Source organism: Coenobita brevimanus, chromosome 16 (assembly GCF_032717465.1).
Source record: "Coenobita brevimanus isolate Jiangsu-jjx chromosome 16, ASM3271746v2, whole genome shotgun sequence".
Classification (NCBI taxonomy): domain Eukaryota; kingdom Metazoa; phylum Arthropoda; class Malacostraca; order Decapoda; family Coenobitidae; genus Coenobita; species Coenobita brevimanus.
The window spans coordinates 22,492,550-22,511,193 of record NC_136969.1 but is presented as its reverse complement, the minus strand read 5'-3'; the positions used below and the strand labels follow the sequence as shown (position 1 = coordinate 22,511,193).

The following is an 18,644-nucleotide window of genomic DNA, read 5'->3' as shown; positions in this document are numbered from 1 at the left end:
GTGACCTTGGCTTTGAAGGTTTTAGTACTGAAAGATATTGTCGTTTGTGCAACCACTGGAAGCAACGCCCCAATAGCTGATTCCCTGCTCTAGTCTTCAACCTCAATCAGTTCACCTGGAGGGATCTCTCCTAAGATAATCATCTGTTTGTAGGAATGATAAAAAAAAAAAATCATAGAAAAAGTATAACTGAAGACTCTTTGACACCTGTACAGTAGATAAACGGTAACAATTAATCACTTAATACCCATGCTGAAGGCTGTTGGATGACCGAAATCATATGAGGCATCGTAGTCCGGATCAGTTAAGCCATAAAACTCTACTTGACCATTTGACCATCTATAGCAGTGCTCCACAAATGAAAAAACCTCCAGCATCTCTTAGAATCAAACCATGTCATTAGCAAGCGGGTTCCTTAACAAATACGGAAACAGTGTAGATAAACTTGACGTTAGTGTAAGGAGTATTCTGGAAAGTAGCTGCTTGTCATGCAGCTGTCTATAATTTTTGTATTTGGATTTAATCCACTTTCAAATTTCATGCCATCAGGTACGGCGACAATGTAGAGGAGTTGGACGAGGGTGTGGGTGCCATTATGGAAACCCTAAGTGACCTGGCCCTGGATAACAACACCATCGTTTACTTTGCCTCGGACCATGGGGCACATCTGGAGGCGGTCGAGCCAGGCACCATGGAGAGGATAGGAGGACACAATGGACTCTTTAAGGGTGAGTGAAGAAGCAAAGAAAAGGAGGCAGGTGTTAGAATGAGGTTAGAGTAGAAGAAGTTAAAGGAAGACAGAATGCAATACAACAGCGAGCAGATTAAACGAGATTGATAATTCCAGGGCAAAATAAATGCTGCGAGAACCTGTGGCTGTGAGTGATATTCGAACAAAGCTAAATGAATAGAATTAAATAAGGAGGGTAGAAGGAGGATAACAGAACATAATGAATCCCTGAGAGGTGGGAGAGGTGGACTTACAGACTTTACTTCAGGGTGTGGATTTCCTACTGCATATCGAGAAAGAATTGTTCAGTGAGTGGAAGTCTGATTCTCAGTCAGCCTAAACTGGAAAAGTCGCGGAACGGATGCAATGGACAAAGATACAGAGTAAAGTATGAATAAAGCCGCTTTTTCAGCTACCATAGTAACATGCAACATTTAAAGAAATCCAAATAACCGCTTGTGCCCAGTAGAGTGAAACTTAATTTTTTTTCTTTTCATAGATCTCACCCCTTAAAAATGTTCCACTTTGGCTAAAAACATTTACAAAATACTTTGAACCTTCTAGTATAATATTTACAGGTAGCTCCATCATCTCAAATAATACGAAAATAAATTTAATAAAAACACAGAAACAAATTCTGTACATCTTGCTTATCATTATATAACATGCTTAGTGGCTTATATTGATATTTATGTTCATCAACAATTGGTCACATACATGTCAATCGCTGTAGAAAAAAAAAATCACTGTAGTCCACAGGGTCCAATCAATGTCTGTCTCTTGCTGTCTAGATAAAGCTGCCGGTGCTTCTCAATGATTTTCAATAAGAACTAAAGTTGTGACTTGTTTTTTTGTCAAAAGGCCACTGTATTCTAGAATCAGAGCAACGCCACGTTCAGCATGATCATTTACCACTTTGACGGCCCCGACACTCTTTGCAGCTTCCTGGAAGTTTTCCCGTGTCTCCCACATGTCTGGATCAACGTCAAGAAATTTGTCTCGAAGCTCCATTATTTCAAACAGAGTCATCCTCTTGACTGAGACAAAACCTTCAGGGGTCTGGTCCCTGAATGACTATACATTGACACTAATTCGTTTTGTATGACCCTGGTCAACTTCATCATCCCTTTTCATGGTGCTCACCATCTGCTTCTTTGTTGAAGCACTTACTTGGCTGTCAAAAGGGGCCAGTTCACCTAATTCCAGTGACTGGTAATACAGAAAACTTCAGTGCTCTAGCCTTTGATATTGCAGGGTTGATTGTGGTGTAATTCAGAAGTGATGTCAACAGCAGGAAGTTGTTGTATGGAGCATTGGCTGCTAGGGGAGCCATTATCTAAACCTTCAGATAAAAACATACAACAAAAACAGACCTCTTGAATTCGCTTTTCCTCTTTCTTTGTTCAGGTAAATTGGCCACGAAGCATCCAGATCTTCGAGGAGTGAATAACGTTAGACATCCAATGAGCATGGTTTATGGCCCCAGGTGCCATGAATCGGACTCTTCTTGCAGAATCTTCAAGAAAGAGGAAAAGAGAATCTGCAAGATAACTAGCCAAAGATGACTATAGGGAATTTTTAGAATTGGTCATTGTCCTTCTTGGAGCTGTTCCAGCACGAGGAATCCGATTCATGGCACCTGGAGACACGCACCATGCTCGATGACTGTCTAAAGTCATTTATTCCTTGAAGATCTCAGTGTTCATTGAAGAATTCACCCTGACGCCGAAAGAGGGAAAGGGACTAAGAAGTGTGCGTTTTTGCAGTACAGGATTATTTGAAGGTTTGGATAATGAGTCTCCTAGCATCGAATACTCCATACAACAATTTCCTGCTGTTGAAATCACTTCTGAATTGCACCACATTCAACCCTGCAATATCAAAGGCCACAGCGCAGAAGTTTTCTAATTACTTGTGATACCTTGCACTGGAACTAATTCGATTGGCCCTTTTTGGCAGCGAAGTAAGTACTCCAACAAAGAAGCTGATCGTGAGAGCCATGAAAAATGATGAGGTTGACCAGGGTCACACAAAACGAATCAGTGTTAATGTATATTCATTCAGGGACCAGACCCCTGAAGGTTTTGTCTCAGTCAAGAAGATAACTCTCTTTGAAATAATGGTGCTTCGAGACACCTTTCTTGACGCTGATCCAGACATATGGGAGACACGGGAAGACTTCCAGGAAGCAGCAAAGACTGACCGGGCCATCAAAGTGGTAAATGATCATGCTGAACGTGGCGTTGCTCTGATTCAAGAACGCAGTGGCCTTTTGGCAAAAGATGAGTCACAGCTTCAGTTCTTATTAAAAATCATTGAGAAGCACCGGCAACTTTATCCAGACAGCAAGAGAGGCATTGATTGGACCCTGTGGATTACACTGATTTTCTCTGACTTTCTACAGCCATTAAGACATGTGTATGGCAAATTGTTGGTGAACATAAATATCAACATAAGCCATTAAGTTTGTTTCATAACGATAAGAACAATGTACAGAATTTGTTTCTGCATTTTTTAACAAATTTAGTTTTGTATTTTTTTGGAAATATTAAAGTATTTATTTCTGTATTTAACTATTTATTTTTGCTTTTTTGTAAATATTAAACAAGAAGGTTCAAACATTTTTGCAAATGTTTTTAGCTGAAGTGAAACATTATGAAGAGGTAAGAACTAGTAAAAAAAAAAATCTTTTAAGCTCCACCCTATAGTCCTTCCAAAATATCGAGATCGTTTGGGCGTTGTCCCTCACGGGAATTTCTCTTCGCGCAATGCTGCCGAATCCGTACCAGAACACACCTCTCTGTCTCATGTCAGCTATTTACTACTTCTAAATGAAATTTATTTACAGTATATAAGTATATAATTCTCTTTTAAGACTATATTCCGTAAGAAAATGCCTATTGTTTTTAATAATAACAATGCCTTTTTATAAATACCTCAACACTTGGCAACGTTGATTTCCAATCCTGTCACGCTTGTAGGTGAGTCAGTGAGGGTAGGTCAGGTGTCAATCCGCAGGTCACTTTCTCTGACCGCCATTAAAAGATAAGCTCCTACCTCTACTACTCGCCCTCATCTGCTCCACAGTCGAGAAAAAGAATTTATTTACAGCATAAAAAGGTATTTTTTAGAAAACAAGGCAAACAGAGGACCAATAATTCATAAAACCGTATAGACTCCATAAAATGTTGATTTTATATGCAGAGAGAGAGAGAGAGAGAGAGAGAGAGAGAGAGACAGACAGACAGACAGACAGTCAGGAGGTTTTTCCTCAAATTCTAATAATTCATAAAACACTATAGCCTTTATAGAAATAAATCTCCATATAATGTTGTTTTATATGCAAAGAGAGAGAGAGAGAGAGAGAGAGAGAGAGAGAGAGAGAGATGTAATGCTGGAAATGTTATCCCATCACCGGTTGACACCCGTGTAACGGTAAGAATTTTACTATCCCCACCGTTATTCTTCATCCAGTGTAATGCTAGTGATTTTTATCCCACCGGTATCCTTCAATCAGTGTAATGACGGATATTTATAATCTTACCTGTTGTTGGTACTGATCAACTCATCCATGGATAATATAAGTGGTACTCGACTTAGTATAGTAGAAGGTAAATATTTAAGAAAAGAAAGAATTGTGGTAGCATTTGTAGTTTTTGGCCGAGCTTAGATTTAGTCAGTACCACGGGTGGTCGTCGTTCCCTCAACGAAGGAATCTTGAATTGGAAGGGGAGTGAATTTGGCTTGAGGACATAATTTCCTTGATTAGGTACACCAATAAAGAAAAGAAAATGATATATACTTTACTCTACTTTAATAAATTCATGCTAGTTTCCACAAAATTTTTTTAATTACATGACCCTTTTTAGTATGAGAGAAGATTGTACATGTTACCAGGGTTTTGGATGATCATTCCCCCAACATTATTGCCGGGCGAAAACAATTTGATACATACAAGCGATGTATGGAGTTGTTGTACCATACTTTCTTTTTGTCAGTTATTCTTGGGCTCGACAATAGCCTCAAGTCAGGGACCTTTTTAAGAGCATGAGTTATCTGTTCGGGCTGGCATAGCCTCGAACCAATAAGAATGATTACTCGTGTTCATTTTCATCCATATATTATACTCTCATCAGGTAATTCTCTAGAATCCAATATCAATTCAGTACTATTTACAGTTCATAATCATCATTGCTATATAATCACTAGAAATACATAATCACTCGGGCTTGTTTAGCCTCGAGGAAGAATTCAGAAAAAAAAACATAATCACTAAGAATTCGTAATCACTCGGGCTTGTTTAGCCTCGAGGTACTATTCAAACATTGTATAATCACTAAGAATACATAATCACTCGGGCTTGTTTAGCCTCGAGGTATAATTCAAAAATTACATCATTGCTCACAATCACTAAGTTCCCTTCCACACTCCTAACTTCCTAGCCTTAGTTACAAGAAAGAAAACGGTTAATGGTTTTGAATTTCGCTCTTCCATTACCAGATTACATCACTTCCAAATTTCCATTTCTTACTTACAAAATAAAATTCACGTGATAGATCAATAATACTGTTACAATTACATTTGGTTTATATAATAATTCATGGACAGTGTAATGTGTATGCTCAAGTCTTTGGACAATACTATGGGAAAGCCTCATGTCCACACTGACTTCGCCGGAGTCTGGGGACTGAACAAACATCCATTATATACGACGTCTGGGGCTCGAGTCATTACGTTAAACTTTCAACAATATTACTTCATATAGTCCATGACAAGTAAGGATTAAACAAAGAAAAAAGAGGGGGAGGAAGAAGAAATGTGGACGGCTCACCTGAACAAACGTCCATTATATACGACGTCTGGGGCTCGAGTGAGCTCGCTAGCGACGCCACTGCTAAGTCAAATGAGGTGGTGTTTTTGAAATATAGTGGGTTTCAATTCTCTTTACAATTTATTTAGCAGTGTACTCATGACGCCAGGACTTTTGATTGAATTGGGGAAAATTTGGGATTTATTCCTTATTTAATTTAGGTACTGATTCTATCACTATCTCACTTTGAATGTTAAGGCAGCTCATGCCATCTAGTGACTGCCAAGATAAACAGGACCTTTAAATCCTCACAAATGACATTATTTAGGCCTTTTGGACTGTTAATCTTACATATTTGGGTCCTAGCAGCTTCATTAGTAAACATTTCACAACTAGGTCACGGAAAGAACTGTATATTCATCATTATTCTGTTTAAGGTTTAAACTCGGCGCCCAACAACGACAAGAAAAGTTGCGCGCATCTGTTATTCGTTACTCGACCAGACTGAGGAATTCCCATAGCTCAACATCCACAATTACATCACCCACTGCATAGATACAGAGATACATACATATAAAAATAGAGTTAGCCCTACATTAATCATTAACATATGAATTACTACTTATGGTAGGAACTTATAAACTAATATTCAGGTTACACCCTATCTAACTTAAAAGTTACAGTACTTCTAAATACATACATGAATATCAAATGTGTGGCACTACACGGCTCCCACATTCGGAAAACAAATTTTACCCAAGTCAGTTTTCTATGACATGTGCATGGATGGAATGTTGTTACTCTTATAACAGCTATGAACACTTTGAATTGGAATACTTTTCCCCACAATCGGTGGCACCTGTCGGTCCACATTAAACACCTGATGCTTACCTCGGAAGGTCGCTTACTCACTACATTAGGAGGTATGATCACTCCTTACTCGAGATGTTATGAGGGAATTTATGCCCCAGTCAGCCTCAGGTTTTGGAGGATAGCTTGTCACTCACCTGAGCTCGACAAGGTCTCTCGAGAGTGAGATCACCACGGGAGGCGCTTCCTTACACTCTTCCATTCGCAATCACATTCACTCTGTCCTTTCGTTTCCAGCTTTCCGCCCGCAAGAGGTAAGCGCTCATTCTGTCCTGAAGACTCCACTACCTCACAAACCGTGCTAACTGTAAGGTGAGGGGATTAATTACTCCCCTCGAAGTAAGGCACTTCCAGGTTCCAACAGGAACTCTTCTCGCTTTTCCTTTTTATACCCTCTCCTCGGGGATGAGTCCACCCGGAACATAACTTTAAGCAGTTATGTTTCACAACATTCGTCACATGCACTTGTCTACTTTTCTAACACTCCTCTATGAGTCTCCGAGGGGCATTCCTCACTCGCGGTGGTAATCGCTCATCTTCGGGCTCCGGGGCGAGCTCCTGTTGCAGCAGTTCTAAGAGCCATTCCTCGGTACCGTAATATGGTTTTATCTTTTCAGCAGCCCTTTGTATTTTTTTTCCACTAAATACATTTTCAATGATATAAACATTTCCATCTAGCAGCACTTCAATCACTTTATACGGGCCGTCCCATTTGGCATTCAGTTTTCTACAGGTACCAGGCTGCATGGTCTCTTTTTTCGCCCACACCAAGCTATTGACTTCAACCTTCTGGGCTCTCCTCTGCCTGTTGGCCACCTCCCGGTATCGCCTAGTCATCCTTTGGCTTGTACCCTTTATGAGTGTGTGTGCTATCGCCAGGTCGTAAACTGTGACTCCATCACTGAATGTGGTTAAATCACGACTTTCCTCGTCCAGCATAATTTGAAAATATGCCTCACGCATATCAAGAGTCACATAGTAATTATGACCTGCGGCCTGCTCGACTAATTCTTCCAGTCTGGACAGTGGATAGATATCCGTTGCTAGATGTTGATTCACGTGGCGATAATCTAAACAGATGCGCTTGCTGCCGTCTGGCTTGTTAACTAATACAATAGGAGATAACCAGGCAGCTGTTGATCTTTCAATAATTTCTCTCTCTTCCATGTCTTGCAACATTTCAGCGATCACCTGTTTAGCTTGTTCAGGGTATCGATAGATCGTTCCACGGCTGGGCTGTGGATCTGCTACTTTAATGTGAACGGGGGGACTGCTGATGGTTCCTAGATCTCCTTTTTCCAAAATGAAGAGGGGATCGTGTTGCAGGATTACGTTAGCTAATTCTTCTTGTTGAGCTGAATCTAAGTGTGGCCATGTCTGTTCGTCAATTAGTTTTCGGAGTCGTTGAACATGAGTTCCGCTTTCATTTGTTCGATCACTGGTAGGGATCAGGTCATTATGAATTTTGGTAACTGAGTTGACTGTACTTACAGGAGGGTCGTCAATGATTTCATATGAGCCTAGAATGGTACCTATTCAAAACAGTTTGTCTTGTTTGGCTCTATTATTAAGGGGCAAATAGACTAGGCCCTCTGAATTCACCTGTAATATGTAAGGGTGACTATTATGACTGAAACGTGCTTGTGGGTAAAACAGTAAAGTGGTTTTAGGCTCCTCACTCACTGGCACGGCAATGAATTTGGTTTGATATGGGGTGAGTCTCTCTACTGTTGCAAGATTAATTTGCTTCAACTGTCGAGGGTTCCTGACGGCTCTGATAGGTGTGGCCTGGACTCGCTCAACTTTTCCTTTCTGCCTCAGAACATAGTTCACGACGTACGGGGCTCCTCCCCACATTAGTGCTCGTTACGCACCATTCCAGATCAACGGAGATTGTCCAAGGACATCACATCCCAACAACATTTCAGTAGTCAAGTAGGCGTTCGGAACGACTGGACACCACTGTTGATGAACTTTCTCATCTCCCACTCTGATATCTACATTGACCATACCCAGGATATGGAGTGGCGCTCCTGTGACTCCCTGTAATCTCGGTGGATTTCTCCTCGTATTTATTTCTGTTCCTAACCGCTTCGCGGTGGCCTCTTTATGTAAGGTATATCCACTCCCTGTGCCAACAACAGTTTCCACGCTCTTATTATTCACGCTGTCACTTATTGTGGGCGATGTTATACCTGCGATTAGTCAAACAGCCTGATGGGGGAACTTTGTTTGAGTGGCGGTCTGCCTCGCATTTGGACTGGGTGGGTGAAATCTGTTATTGCTCCGCGTCGCTGCGCTGCGGTTTATGCACCCTGGGCAATCATTACTGCCTCTACGACATCCCAACCTACGGCAATCAAAACTCTGGCCTGGTGGTGGTTTGGCCCAACATTCTTGCAACGTGTGTGAACTCATCAGACAATGACTACAGTATTTTCGCCTTGGTGTTACAGGAATAGATTGTTTTTGATTGAGTTGTTCTAAATTTGTTTTCAAATCCCTTAATTGAGCTTTCAGTTCAGTCACTTCCTTGTCTGACTCGGATTGACAGTTATCATGGGATGGTCTTGGTGGATTATCAACTACATTGGTATCTGAGGGATCTTCACTTTTATTGTCTCTATCCGGCATTCCATTAACTCTGGTGGTATACCTCTCTTCGAGAAGCTGCCTTTCATTTTCGATCCTGTCAATGAATTTACGGAGTGGATATCCGTCATCAAGGTAAGCTTCCAATTTTTCCCTAGACTCGAGCGGAAGACCATACTACAGTTTCTTCTTGATCCGTTTATCTTGCGAGGGAAACTTTTCTTTTGGGAACTTTGTTTCGAGAGCCGCATGCTTACACATGAACCTATGTACAAACGCCTGGGGTGATTCCTTCCAGTCATACGTCATGTTCTCTAACTCTTGCCAAGCTCGATCTACACTCAACTCGATGGCAAACTCCGCATTCAAGAATTTTTTAAGCCTGGGCCATGACAGTGCAAACTGTTTCTTTTGATAATTATGAATAAAAGTGGCCAATTCAGAACCCATTCAACTTTTGGCAACCTGGATTCTAGTTGCGTTGCTAGTATGAGTTTGTTCCACCGCCTCACAAAACATTTCGAGGCGAGATGTAGCTTCTATACCTTGCAGCTGATTTAATTCCATAATTGGGATATCGCGCGGTTTTGTGAGAAAGTGATGTGAACTCATAAGGTGTGAACAAGGGGTCGAGTGTGAAAGCAGCGGTCTGTTAGTAGCACCGACCTGTTCCTCAGCCTCATCCAATTGAAAGGTTACATGATCTCTCCCTACTTGTGACGGACGATCAGCTTCCGGCTGTGTCTGAGCAAACAACTGTCCATACAGAGACATGGTGACCCTAATGTACTATTCTTACTCACAAAAAAAGAGGAAATTAAATTCTGAAATGTTGTCTCTTTACCTTTCACTTCCCTTCATTTTCTCACCAACGCCACTAATTTGGGAACGATGAATATCCCACCGCTAGTGCCACCAGTGTAATGCTGGAAATGTTATCCCACCACCGGTTGACACCCGTGTAACGGTAAGAATTTTACTATCCCCACCGTTATTCTTCATCCAGTGTAATGCTAGTGATTTTTATCCCACCGGTATTCTTCAATCAGTGTAATGACGGATATTTATAATCTTACCTGTTGTTGGTACTGATCAACTCATCCATGGATAATATAAGTGGTACTCGACTTAGTATAGTAGAAGGTAAATATTTAAGAAAAGAAAGAATTGTGGTAGCGTAGTTTTTGGCCGAGCTTAGATTTAGTCAGTACCACGGGTGGTCGTCGTTCCCTCAACGAAGGAATCTTGAATTGGAAGGGGAGTGAATTTGGCTTGAGGACATAATTTCCTTGATTAGTTACACCAATAAAGAAAAGAAAATGATATATACTTTACTCTACTTTAATAACTTCATGCTAGTTTCCACAAAACATTTTTAATTACATGACCCTTTTTAGTATGAGAGAAGATTGTACATGTTACCAGGGTTTTGGATGATCATTCCTCCAACATTATTGCCGGGCGAAAACAATTTAATACATACAAGCGATGTATGGAGTTGTTGTACCATACTTTCTTTTTGTCAGTTATTCTTGGGCTCGACAATAGCCTCAAGTCAGGGACCTTTTTACGAGCATGAGTTATCTGTTCGGGCTGGCATAGCCTCGAACCAATAAGAATGATTACTCGTGTTCATTTTCATCCATATATTATACTCTCATCAGGTAATTCTCTAGAATCCAATATCAATTCAGTACTATTTACAGTTCATAATCATCATTGCTATATAATCACTAGAAATACATAATCACTCGGGCTTGTTTAGCCTCGAGGAAGAATTCAGAAAAAAAAAAACATAATCACTAAGCATTCGTAATCACTCGGGCTTGTTTAGCCTCGAGGTACTATTCAAACATTGTATAATCACTAAGAATACATAATCACTCGGGCTTGTTTAGCCTCGAGGTATAATTCAAAAATTACATCATTGCTCACAATCACTAAGTTCCCTTCCACGCTCCTAACTTCCTAGCCTTAGTTACAAGAAAGAAAACGGATAATGGTTTTGAATTTCGCTCTTCCATTACCAGATTACATCACTTCCAAATTTCCATTTCTTATTTACAAAATAAAATTCATGTGATAGATCAATAATACTGTTACAATTACATTTGGTTTATATAATAATTCATGGATAGTGTAATGTGTATGCTCAAGTCTTTCGACAATACTATGGGAAAGCCTCATGTCCACACTGACGTCGCCGGAGTCTGGGGACTGAACAAACATCCATTATATACGATGTCTGGGGCTCGAGTCACTACGTTAGACTTTCAACAATATTACTTCATATAGTCCATGACAAGTAAGGATTAAACAAAGAAAAAGAGGGGGAGGAAGAAGAAATGTGGACGGCTCACCTGAACAAACGTCCATTATATACGACGTCTGGGGCTCGAGTGAGCTCGCTAGCGACGCCACTGCTAAGTCAAATGAGGTGGTGTTTTTGAAATATAGTGGGTTTCAATTCTCTTTACAATTTATTTAGCAGTGTACCCATGACGCCAGGACTTTTGATTGAATTGGGGAAAATTTGGGATTTATTCCTTATTTAATTTAGATACTGATTCTATCACTATCTCACTTTGAATGTTAAGGCAGCTCATGCCATCTAGTGACTGCCAAGATAAACGGGACCTTTAAATCCTCACAAATGACATTATTTAGGCCTTTTGGACTGTTAATCTTACATATTTGGGTCCTAGCAGCTTCATTAGTAAACATTTCACAACTAGGTCACGGAAAGAACTGTATATTCATCATTATTCTGTTTAAGGTTTAAACTCGGCGCCCAACAACGACAAGAAAAGTTGCGCGCATCTGTTATTCGTTACTCGACCAGACTGAGGAATTCCCATAGCTCAACATCCACAATTACATCACCCACTGCATAGATACAGAGATACATACATATAAAAATAGAGTTAGCACTACATTAATCATTAACATATGAATTACTACTTAGGGTAGGAACTTATAAACTAATATTCAGGTTACACCCTATCTAACTTAAAAGTTACAGTACTTCTAAATACATACATGAATATCAAATGTGTGGCACTACACGGCTCCCACATTCGGAAAAGAAATTTTACCCAAGTCAGTTTTCTATGACATGTGCATGGATGGAATGTTGTTACTCTTATAACTGCTATGAACACTTTGAATTGGAATACTTTTCCCCACAATCGTTGGCACCTGTCGGTCCACATTAAACACGTGATGCTTACCTCGGAAGGTCGCTTATGCACTACATTAGGAGGTATGATCACTCCTTACTCGAGATGTTATGAGGGAATTTATGCCCCAGTCAGCCTCAGGTTTTGGAGGATAGCTTGTCACTCACCTGACTCGACAGGGTCTCTCGAGAGTGAGATCACCACGGGAGGCGCTTCCTTATACTCTTCCATTCGCAATCACATTCACTCTGTCCTTTCGTTTCCAGCTTTCCGCCCGCAAGAGGTAAGCGCTCATTCTGTCCTGAAGACTCCACTACCTCACAAACCGTGCTAACTGTAAGGTGAGGGGATTAATTACTCCCCTCGAAGTAAGGCACTTGCAGGTTCCAACAGGAACTCTTCTCTCTTTTCCTTTTACACCCTCTCCTTGGGGATGAGTCCACCCGGAACATAACATTAAGCAGTTAAGTTTCACAACATTCGTCACATGCACTTGTCTACTTTTCTAACACTCCTCTATGAGTCTCCGAGGGGCATTCCTCACTCGCGGTGGTAATCGCTCATCTTCGGGCTCCGGGGCGAGCTCCTGTTGCAGCAGTTCTAAGAGCCATTCCTCGGTACCGTAATATGGTTTTATCTTTTCAGCAGCCCTTTGTATTTTTTTTCCACTAAAAACATTTTCAATGATATAAACATTTCCATCTAGCAGCACTTCAATCACTTTATACGGGCCGTCCCATTTGGCATTCAGTTTTCTACAGGTACCCGGCTGTATGGTCTCTTTTTTCGCCCACACCAAGCTATTGACTTCAACCTTCTGGGCTCTCCTCTGCCTGTTGGCCACCTCCCGGTATCGCCTAGTCATCCTTTGGCTTGTACCCTTTATGAGTGTGTGTGCTATCGCCAGGTCGTCCTCCTCTGCATCCACGGAAGGCAATAAGGTACCAATGAGGCGAGGGGGATGGCGTGAGAAGAAGGCATAATAAGGTTGTTGTCCCGTGCTCGAGTGCACCGCTTGATTTATGACGATTTGACACGATTGGAGCAGCTGAGGCCAACGCAAGGGGTGTCCATTGCAGAGAGATGCTAGGATGCTTTTCATAGTCCGATGCATCCTTTCAGTGGTGGAATTTCCCTGGGGATGATAAGGGGTGACGTAGAACAAGTCCACCTGGTTCCTCCGGCAGAACTTCTTGAACTCTCCACTTTCGTGAACTCTCCGCCGTTGTCCAGCACGATACCTCGTGGCGTCCCAAAGTCGGTAAAGTATTGCCCAAGACAGTGTATGATGTGTTGTGTATGTTTATCCCTGAGAGGATAATATTTCACAAACCTACTATAATGATCTATCACAGTAAGCACATAGCGGTAACCCTGAGATCCAGCAACCATATCAGTCAAGTCAATCCCGATACGTTCCAATGGTTTACTTACAGGCGGGAAACCTTTCCAAGGCTGCTGCAACCCAGTTTCACCTTTGAATCTCTGACAAGTGGGACACTGTTTCACATACTCACATACATCTACATTTAGATTTGGCCAATAGAATAGTTCTTCGGCTTTCTTAATGGATTTTTTCTGACCTAGATGTCCTGAGATTTCATGAGCATGTTTGATAGCTTCTTTAATGATTGACTTAGGAATCACCAAACAATATTGGATGCTACCATCATTTGTTTCACAGGCAAAATATAATAGTTCGTCAGTCAATGCGAACTGGCTCAACATAGCTTTCGGTAGTCTTTTAGCAGGGAGCTTCTCACTACGCAAGTCTTAACTAACTCATCCCACATGGGTTCTTCTCGTTGCTTATCTCTCATTTCGTCTCGACTAAATCCAAGCCAGTTGGTTTCTGACTGGTGGAATATCACTCTGACAGGTCTAGAAAGTTGATCGGCAACTACATTATATTTACCCTTGACGTACTGCACGTTGTAGTCGTACTCACGCATCTCGAGAATCCATCGGTTCATATGTGGGGATTTGGTTTACGCTTAAAAATGCTGGTAAGCGGTTGATGGTCTGTCAAGATAGTAAAGTGGGAACCCCACAAGTAATGGTGAAAGTTGCGGCATGTGAGGACGACTGCCAATGCTTCTTTATCAGTTGCGGAATATTTTCTCTCGCAAGGATTGAGCTTTTGGAAAAGTAACCAATAGGCAAGTTGGAGTTGTCTGGTTGGATCTGACTTAATACGCCACCAATATGGGTGTTGCTCGCGTCAGTGGTTACAATGAATGGTCGAGTCACGTTGGCTCTTACCAATACTGGCGCATTTCCTAAGCTCGTCTTCAATTGATCAAAAGCAGATTGACACTCATCTGACCATTCGAACGCTACTCTGGATCTTGTTAAGTTAGTAAGGGGAGCTGCTATTTTTGCGAAAGAAGGTATGTGTTTTCGGTAGAATCCGCACATTCCAAGGAATCCCGGACTTCTTTTACTTTTGTGGGTCTTTTCATTTTGTTGATAGCCTCTATGTTCTTTGGGTCCGGCGTACTCCCGGGCGCTGAGATTTGATGGCCAAGAAAGGTTACTTCTTTTAACCCAAAGGCATATTTGCTTAAATTTAACTTGGCCCCATTCTGTGTGAGTAAAGTGAATAATTGCTGTAAGCGATTCAACATGGGGAAGTCATCAGCCCAAATTATCAAATCGTCCAAATAATTTTTTACCCAACCTTGCTTCAACAATGGAGTAAGAATGTCCTGCATTCGTCGGGAAAATATGGCTGGCGAACATTTTAGTCTGAATGGTAAGCGCCTAAATCTGTAAACTGTGACTCCATCACTGAATGTGGTTAAATCACGACTTTCCTCGTCCAGCATAATTTGAAAATATGCCTCACGCATATCAAGAGTCACATAGTAATTATGACCTGCGGCCTGCTCGACTAATTCTTCCAGTCTGGGCAGTGGATAGATATCCGTGTCTAGATGTTGATTCACGTGGCGTTAATCTAAACACAAGCGCTTGCTGCCGTCTGGCTTGTTAACTAATACAATAGGAGATAACCAGGCAGCTGTTGATCTTTCAATAATTTCTCTCTCTTCCATATCTTGCAACATTTCAGCGATCACCTGTTTAGCTTGTTCAGGGTATCGATAGATTGGTCCACGGCTGGGCTGTGGATCTGCTACTTTAATGTGAACGGGGGGACTGCTGATGGTTCCTAGTTCTCCTTTTTCCAAAATGAAGAGGGGATCGTGTTGCAGGATTACGTTAGTTAATTCTTCTTGTTGAGCTGAATCTAAGTGTGGCCATGTCTGTTCGTCAATTAGTTTTTGGAGTCGTTGAACATGAGTTCCGCTTTCATCTGTTCAATCACTGGTAGGGATCAGGTCATTATGAATTTTGGTAACTGAGTTGACTGTACTTACAGGAGGGTCGTCAATGATTTCATATGAGCCTAGAATGGTACCTATCCGAAACAGTTTGTCTTGTTTGGCTCTATTATTAAGGGACAAATAGACTAGGCCCTCTGAATTCACCTGTAATATGTAAGGGTGACTATTATGACTGAAACGTGCTTGTGGGTAAAACAGTAAAGTGGTTTTAGGCTCCTCACTCACTGGCACGGCAATGAATTTGGTTTGATATGGGGTGAGTCTCTCTACTGATACAAGATTAATTTGCTTCAACTGTTGAGGGTTCCTGACGGCTCTGATAGGTGTGGCCTGGACTCGCTCAACTTTTCCTTTCTGCCTCAGAACATAGTTCACGACGTACGGGGCTCCTCCCCACATTAGTGCTCATTACGCACCATTCCAGATCAACGGAGATTGTCCAAGGACATCACATCCCAACAACATTTCAGTAGTCAAGTAGGCGTTCGGAACGACTGGACACCACTGTTGATGAACTTTCTCATCTCCCACTCTGATATCTACTTTGACCATACCCAGGATATGGAGTGGCGCTCCTGTGACTCCCTGTAATCTCGGTGGATTTCTCCTCGTATTTATTTCTGTTCCTAACCGCTTCGCGGTGGCCTCTTTATGTAAGGTATATCCACTCCCTGTGTCAACAACAGTTTCCACGATCTTATTATTCACGCTGACACTTATTGTGGGCGATGTTATACCTGCGGTTAGTCAAATAGCCTGATGGGGGAACTTTGTTTGAGTGGCGGTCTGCCTCGCATTTGGACTGGGTGGGTGAAATCTGTTATTGCTCCGCGTCGCTGCGCTGCGGTTTATGCACCCTGGGCAATCATTACTGCCTCTACGACATCCCAACCTACGGCAATCAAAACTGTGGCCTGGTGGTGGTTTGGCCCAACATTCTTGCAACGTGTGTGAACTCATCAGACAATGACTACAGTATTTTCGCCTTGGTGTTACAGGAATAGATTGTTTTTGATTGAGTTGTTCTAAATTTGTTTTCAAATCCCTTAATTGAGCTTTCAGTTCAGTCACTTCCTTGTCTTACTCGGATTGACAGTTATCATGGGATGGTCTTGGTGGATTATCAACTACATTGGTATCTGAGGGATCTTCACTTTTATTGTCTCTATCCGGCATTCCATTAACTCTGGTGGTATACCTCTCTTCGAGAAGCTGCCTTTCATTTTCGATCCTGTCAATGAATTTACGGAGTGGATATCCGTCATCAAGGTAAGCTTCCAATTTTTCCCTAGACTCGAGCGGAAGACCATACCACAGTTTCTTCTTGATCCGTTTATCTTGCGAGGGAAACTTTTCTTTTGGGAACTTTGTTTCGAGAGCCGCATGCTTACACATGAACCTATGTACAAACGCCTGGGGTGATTCCTTCCAGTCATACGTCATGTTCTCTAACTCTTGCCAAGCTCGATCTACACTCAACTCGATGGCAAACTCCGCATTCAAGAATTTTTTAAGCCTGGGCCATGACAGTGCAAACTGTTTCTTTTGATAATTATGAATAAAAGTGGCCAATTCAGAACCCATTCAACTTTTGGCAACCTGGATTCTAGTTGCGTTGCTAGTATGAGTTTGTTCCACCGCCTCACAAAACATTTCGAGGCGAGATGTAGCTTCTATACCTTGCAGCTGATTTAATTCCATAATTGGGATATCGCGCGGTTTTGTGAGAAAGTGATGTGAACTCATAAGGTGTGAACAAGGGGTCGAGTGTGAAAGCAGCGGTCTGTTAGTAGCACCGACCTGTTCCTCAGCCTCATCCAATTGAAAGGTTACATGATCTCTCCCTACTTGTGACGGACGATCAGCTTCCGGCTGTGTCTGAGCAAACAACTGTCCATACAGAGACATGGTGACCCTAATGTACTATTCTTACTCACAAAAAAAAGGAAATTAAATTTTGAAATCTCTCTTTACCTTTCACTTCCCTTCATTTTCTCACCAACGCCACTAATTTGGGAACGATGAATATCCCACCGCTAGTGCCACCAGTGTAATGCTGGAAATGTTATCCCACCACCGGTTGACACCCGTGTAACGGTAAGAATTTTACTATCCCCACCGTTATTCTTCATCCAGTGTAATGCTAGTGATTTTTATCCCACCGGTATTCTTCAATCAGTGTAATGACGGATATTTATAATCTTACCTGTTGTTGGTACTGATCAACTCATCCATGGATAATATAAGTGGTACTCGACTTAGTATAGTAGAAGGTAAATATTTAAGAAAAGAAAGAATTGTGGTAGCGTAGTTTTTGGCCGAGCTTAGATTTAGTCAGTACCACGGGTGGTCGTCGTTCCCTCAACGAAGGAATCTTGAATTGGAAGGGGAGTGAATTTGGCTTGAGGACATAATTTCCTTGATTAGTTACACCAATAAAGAAAAGAAAATGATATATACTTTACTCTACTTTAATAACTTCATGCTAGTTTCCACAAAACATTTTTAATTACATGACCCTTTTTAGTATGAGAGAAGATTGTACATGTTACCAGGGTTTTGGATGATCATTCCTCCAACATTATTGCCGGGCGAAAACAATTTAATACATACAAGCGATGTATGGAGTTGTTGTACCATACTTTCTTTTTGTCAGTTATTCTTGGGCTCGACAATAGCCTCAAGTCAGGGACCTTTTTACGAGCATGAGTTATCTGTTCGGGCTGGCATAGCCTCGAACCAATAAGAATGATTACTCGTGTTCATTTTCATCCATATATTATACTCTCATCAGGTAATTCTCTAGAATCCAATATCAATTCAGTACTATTTACAGTTCATAATCATCATTGCTATATAATCACTAGAAATACATAATCACTCGGGCTTGTTTAGCCTCGAGGAAGAATTCAGAAAAAAAAAACATAATCACTAAGCATTCGTAATCACTCGGGCTTGTTTAGCCTCGAGGTACTATTCAAACATTGTATAATCACTAAGAATACATAATCACTCGGGCTTGTTTAGCCTCGAGGTATAATTCAAAAATTACATCATTGCTCACAATCACTAAGTTCCCTTCCACGCTCCTAACTTCCTAGCCTTAGTTACAAGAA

The 18,644-nt window shown here is 41.4% G+C and overlaps 1 protein-coding gene across 1 annotated transcript in view; it reads left to right on the top strand.

Annotated features, from left to right (window-relative positions):
* The window catches only part of LOC145390995 (arylsulfatase H-like), a 163,273-nt gene that overhangs the window by 130,308 nt on the left and 14,321 nt on the right, over positions 1–18,644 (top strand). The window contains exon 7 of the mRNA XM_080265728.1: positions 550–728. Within this exon, the coding sequence (XP_080121854.1) occupies positions 550–728 (179 nt within the window). The remainder of the gene's footprint in view (positions 1–549; positions 729–18,644) is intronic.